Genomic DNA, 6,175 nt, shown 5'->3' with positions numbered 1-6,175 from the left:
CAATAGATTAATAGGGTTCAAAGTCAGAAGGGACCATCAGAACATCTAGTTTGACCTCCTGTACCACACAGGGCATTAAATTTCACGCAGTTCCCCCAGTACTGAGATCCATAACTTGTGTTTGAGTAAGACCTTTTCTCCACTAGGATTTTATATCATTGAATCAAAGAGCGACAGGGTTAGAAGGTTCTGCAATGATCTGCTAGTCTAACCCCCTACCAAGATGCAGGATTTGTTGTGTCTAAACCACCCCAGACAGATGACTATCCAGCCTCCTGTGGAAAACCTCCAGTGAAGGACTTTCCACAACCAGCCTGGGCGTCTGTTCCATTTTTGCCTTATTCTTACAGTTGGGAAGTTTATCTGAGATTAAATCTAAATCTGATGTGCTGTAGTTTGATCCCATTGCCTCTTCTCCTGCCCTATGTGGCAACAGAGAACAACTTTTCTCCATTTTTGTTAAGGCAGCTTTTCAAGTATCTCAAGACCCCTGTCATGTCCCCCCTCAATCCTCCCTTTTCCAAACTAAACATACCCAGTTCCTTCAGCCTTTGCTCGTGTGGCTTGCATTCCATCCTGTGGCTCATCTTTGTCACTCGCCTCTGGATCCTTTCCAATTTCTCTACATCCTTCCTATATAGTGGAGACCCAAACTGGACACAATACTCCAGCTGAGGCCTAACCAGCACAGAAAAAGTGCTACTATCCCCTCCCATGACTGGCATGTTATGCCTCTGTTAATGCAAATGAAAATTGCCTTTGCTTTTTTTTTTTTTTGCAATAGCAAAAACATCACACCCCTGAGAGATGTAGCTATATCAACCTGACCCCGGTGTAGACAGTATGAGGTCTACTGAAGAATTCTTCATCAAACTAGCAACCACCCCTCGGAGAGGTAGATTATGTACGCTGTCAGGAGTACCCCTACCAAAGTACCCACGGGGCTCTTGGTGATGGAAATGGGGTCTGGGGCACAGCACCGGAGATACTGTTTGCCTCCCTGGCTTTCTGGTACATGTGCCTCAGCTCCTTCCCTGCCGTTAGTGTCAGTAGTGCTTACACTGAAGTACTACGGCAGCCCTGCTGTAGTGTTTTAAGGCCCAAGATTCAATGCATGGAAATGATAAAACTGCTTGTTTGTTTGCTGCTGCCATCTGCTATCATAACTTGCATGGAAACAAATAAAGAATGTTTATAATTCAAATAACTTTGCTTTTAGAGCCAACCCCCCCACCATACATACACACACAGACACATGCACATTCTTGGGGGCGGGGCGATCCCAAGGGAGGGTTGACTTTTAGAGCTGAGTGTAAGTCCAGCTGTCTTTTGAAAAGCTGTCTGTGGGGGTGGAGTGTAGGCCAAAGCGTGAAGTCCCAGAAATGTGAAAGGAGTGAGCGGGTGGAGTCTGGGGAGGGCATGGGACAGAGCTCTGAATGTGCTGAGAGGGAAGGAAAACACACATCTGCTCAGTCTGGAGGGTTATGGGAGACTGCAGCATGTTGGTTTGATGTCCAAAAATTTTATCAGCCTCTTTGTTGTGTCCCTCAGTGTATGCCTCATTTTCTTTTATTTCCTGCTTCTTGATTTCTCTCCATGGCCTGCATTCCCTCTTGTCTGTATCAGAGAACTGCAACACCTCCCGAAACATATCTCACTTGCTCCATCTTGGGCACTTTCTTATCAGGTGGAGACACTCGGCTGGGGTGGACGGGGTGTCTCCTTTCTAGGACATATCTGGTGAAGCACAAGTAACAATAAACAGAAGCATTATTGTTAAGTGTACATACAGCATTGAAATGCTACATTAAAATACACCCCTGGTAACACACCAATCTCCTTCTGGCTGACCCTTGACAAGCACACATGCCACAAGGATGGTTAGTGTACCCCGTGTGGAGGGACATTGTGCGTGGGAGAAAAGCAATGTGAAAGGGGTCGCGGGACGTTTCTGACGGGACAACACTCTAAAGTTTCTCAACCATTTCCACGTGCAGGGGTCATTGTGGAAGCTATCTCTCTCCTGAGAGTAAGCAAGGACATATCTACTACACACTTGTGTCTTTTGTCCAGGTCACTATGCTGCTTGCCTGTGTGCCTGTTTGGTCTTTGCCCAAGTAATTGTGGAAATGGTGAGGGAAAATGTCCCTCAATGGAGGAAGGAACAAAGCAGCTCTACCAAGGAATCTCCGGCACAGGATTATGGAGTACCTGTAGGAAAGTTTCCTAGATATCTCTCTGGAGGATTCCCATGAAATCTCGGTGTGTATCAAAAGCCTGCCCCTCGCACTGCCTAGTTGCACGGGGAAATGCCCAGCACACAGAAACACAGCCAGCCTTGTACATTTCTCTGTTCTTAACCCACCTTCACACTTCACAAAGCAAAACCACTTACCAGGGGTCCCCTCTCCTGTTTCTGGCTCACCGGATTGCGACTGCAGAGACTACGTGGACACCTCCAGAGTGGGGAACAGCTCCTCCCTGGACACAGTACTGGGGGACCACGGCATGGGCTCCAAATCTTCTAATGCCTCCACCTCTTCCTCAATGTCTTCCTTCTTTGGGTTATGTCCAGTTTCTGTCGGCTCCAGCCCCGCCAAAATACCTACAGTGCTCTTAGCGGTGGAAATGGGGTCACTGTTGAGGATAGCATCCAACTCCTTATAAAAACGGCAGGTCTGAGGCACAGCACTGTAGATACTGTTTGCCTCCCTTGTCTTCTGGTACATGTGCCACAGCTCCTTCTCCTCTGCTGTGCACTGCAGTGTGTCTTGATCATAGCTCTTTTCCCACACGCTGCACGAAATCTGCCCTTAGGTATTGACATTCCTATGGCTGGAGCGCAGCTGGGACGGCATGGCCTCCTCTCCCCAAATACTGAGCAGACCCAGAAGCTCCGCAGTGTCCCAAGCGTGGAGCTGCCATGGCCACCTGGGAAGATGTGATGTGAGCACTCCACACTGAGGAAACAGGAAGAGGAATTTCAATATTGCACAGCCTTTAAAGGGGGAGGGGCAGAAGGTTTTTACCTCTATGCAGGGGAGAGGAATTGAAACTGTTCACCAGAGCAGTCAGGATGGGCAATGTGGGACGCCTTCCAGAGGCCAATTACAGCAATTAAAACAAGCGAAAGTGTCTAAACTGGCACTTTGCCGACAAAACTTTTGTGTAAAGAGCCTTAAAATTCTTTTTAAGGTGGTTTTATTATGTCACTGAAATTGAGGAGTTCCGTAGTTGAAAGTGGCTTTGCAGAGTGTACACCTCCACTATTTCTTCATTAAAAGCTGCTTTTTTGTGGAAAAAAAACATGACAGTGTAGACAAGGCCTAAGGAACAATGATGGATAACCAGTATCCACACCTGTGTTTCCTGCTGGTGCCCAGTAAGGTTTCCCACATGACTATGTGAGGGAATTGTTGAGGCAGGGAGCACCATAAAATATGGAATTGACATTAGTAAGCGGAGTGCCCCAAGGGTCGGCCATGGGCACGGTTTTGTTCAATATCTTCATTAATGATCTGGATGATGCCATGGTTTTGCACCCTCAGCAATTTGCAGATGACACTAAACTGGGAGGAGTGGTAGATACACTGGAGGGTAGGGATAGGATACAGAGGGACCTAGACAAATTAGAGGATTGGGCCAAAAGAAATCTGATGAGGTTCAACAAGGACAAGTGCAGAGTCTTTCACTTAGGACGGAAGAATCCCATGCACCCCTACAGACTAGGGACTGAGTGGCTAGGCAGCAGTTCTGCAGAAAAGGACGTAGGGGTTACAGTGGACAAGAAGCTGGATATGAGTCAACAGTGTGCTCTTGTTGCCAAGAAGGCTAACGGCATTTTGCGCTGTATAAGTAGGGGCATTGCCAGCAGATCGAGGAACGTGATCGTTCCCCTTTATTCGACATTGGTGAGGCCTCATCTGGAGTACTGTGTCCAGTTTTGGGCCCCACACTACAAGAAGGATGTGGAAAAACTGGAGAGACTCCAGCGGAGGGCAACAAAAATGATTAGGGGTCTGGAGCACATGACTTATGAGGAGAGGCTGAGGGAACTGGGATTGTTTAGTCTGCAGAAGAGAAGAATGAGGGGGGATTTGATAGCTGCTTTCAACTACCTGAAAGGGGGTTCCAAAGAGGATGGAGCTCAGCTGTTCTCAGTGGTGGCAGATGACAGAACAAGGAGCAATGGTCTCAAGTTGCAGTGGGGGAGGTCCAGGTTGGATATTAGGAAACACTATTTCACTAGGAGGGTGGTGAAGCACTGGAATGCGTTACCTAGGGAGGTGGTGGAATCTCCTTCCTTGGAGGTTTTTAATGCCTGGCTTGACAAAGCCCTGGCTGGGATGATTTAGTTGGGAATTGGTCCTGCTTTGAGCAGGGGGTTGCACCTGATGACCTCCTGAGGTCCCTTCCAACCCTAATATTCTATGATTCTATGGTTCTATGATTTGTTCATAATTCTTTTATCTGAATAATGAAAATGTCACTTTTTAGTGTGTGAAGAGTGACCAATCTGCTTCATCCATGAGAACAGCCTCCAGTAGTACATGCAGTGTCTCATATTCACAATGTCTCTCCTTCCAGGTAATTGTACTGCGACCATCACCCTGGGCATATACAGGAAGTCAGGGAAACGTACAGTACATGCAGGAGACACCGTTCTGCCTCAGAGTTGGACACCTTCTCCCCTACTCCATGTCAGATTCCAACACAACTGAATTCATCAACCCCTCCACTTTCATCCTGCTGGGCATTCCTGACCTTGAGGCAGCCCACGTCTGGATCTCCATCCCCTTCTGTGCCATGTACATCATAGCCATCTTGGGGAACTTCACCATCCTATTCATTGTGATGACAGAGCCAAGCCTCCATGGTGCCATGTACTATTTCGTCTGCATACTGGCTGTTACCGATCTGGTCCTGTGCACGTCCACCCTGCCCAAAATGCTGGCAATCTTCTGGTTCAATTCCAGGGAGATCGATTTCAGTGCCTGCCTCACCCAGCTGTACTTCATTCACTGCTTCACAGTGATGGAATCTGGCATCTTTGTGGCCATGGCTTTGGATCGCTACGTGGCCATCTGTGATCCCCTGAAACATTCCACCATCCTGACGAACCCCCTGGTGGCCAAGATCAGCCTGGCTGTGGTGCTGCGTGGCGGCATAGTCGTACTGCCCTATCCCTTCTTGGTAAGACAGTGGCCATATTGCACAACCAATATCATCCCCCAGCCGTACTGTGTGCACATGGCCTTGGTGAAGCTGGCCTGTGCAGATACCCGCTTCAGTAGTTACTACGGTCTCTTTGTGCTATTCTGTGTGATGGGTGTGGATGGGATTTTTATCACTGTGTCCTATACCCAGATCCTCAGGGCCATCTTCAGGCTCCCTACAAAGGACGCCCGGTTCAAGACTTTTGAAACCTGCGGCTCCCACCTTTTTGTCATTTTAGCTTTTTACATCCCAAGTCTCTTCATCTCGCTGATGTACAGATTTGCCCAAAATGTGCCCTTGCATTTCCACATTCTCATTTCCAATGTGTACCTCTTGATGTCCCCCATGCTAAACCCCATTGTCTACGGAGTGAGGACCAAACAGATCCGGGTAAGGCTGCTCCAGCTCTTTACTCATAAAGGGGCCTAAAGTTTTCTCCTGGTGCTATGGCTCTCATAACGAGCTCTGTGCAGAGCTGACTGGTGATGTGGTGCTGGGCCCTCTTCCCTGAATCACTTACTGGACAGTCAAAGTGACATTAAATCCTCTCTTGGCCTTGCTGTGCTGTGTCAGTGTGACTAACTGAGAAATCATTCTGTGTACAACTCATTCTCCTATAGGATTGCCACCCTTCTAATAGCTGTTAACTGGACCTCTGAGGCCCCAAGCCCTGACCTGCCTATTCCCAAAGGCCCTGCCCCCCGTCCCACCTCTTTCCACAAGGTCGCTTCCACTCCCATCTCCCCCAAGGCCCCACTCCTTTCTCCATCTCTTCCTCCAGTGCCCCGCCTCACCTCTGCCACTTCCCCCAAAACCCCACCCATGTTTCTTGCACCGCTCCTCTCCAACCCCATCCACTTGCTGGATCATCTCCACCTTCCTCTCCCACAATCTGGGCAACCTCTGCTCCGGGACTGGGATGGGATCTGCTGCAGCCTGGCAAGGAACCGGCAGTGAG

General features: G+C 48.6%; 1 protein-coding gene across 1 annotated transcript; it reads left to right on the top strand.

The window, feature by feature from the left end:
• Window positions 1–4,698: 4,698 nt before the first annotated feature.
• LOC112120747 (olfactory receptor 52R1-like) lies at window positions 4,699–5,646 on the top strand. The gene has a single exon (XM_024219893.2). It carries the CDS (start codon window positions 4,699–4,701, stop codon window positions 5,644–5,646), a length of 948 nt encoding a protein of 315 aa, XP_024075661.2.
• Window positions 5,647–6,175: the final 529 nt, after the last annotated feature.

Source organism: Terrapene carolina, unplaced genomic scaffold (genome assembly GCF_002925995.2).
Source record: "Terrapene carolina triunguis isolate 2854851 unplaced genomic scaffold, T_m_triunguis-2.0 Scaffold24207, whole genome shotgun sequence".
NCBI classification, from domain to species: Eukaryota; Metazoa; Chordata; order Testudines; family Emydidae; genus Terrapene; species Terrapene triunguis.
Note: the sequence above shows the minus strand (reverse complement) of the source record. Positions and strands in the feature narration are given on the sequence as shown.

What these genes read in the sequence shown, in the direction of transcription:
- LOC112120747 (XM_024219893.2), top strand. Translation starts at nt 4,699, where the DNA reads ATGTCAGATTCCAACACAACTGAATTCATCAACCCCTCCACTTTCATC.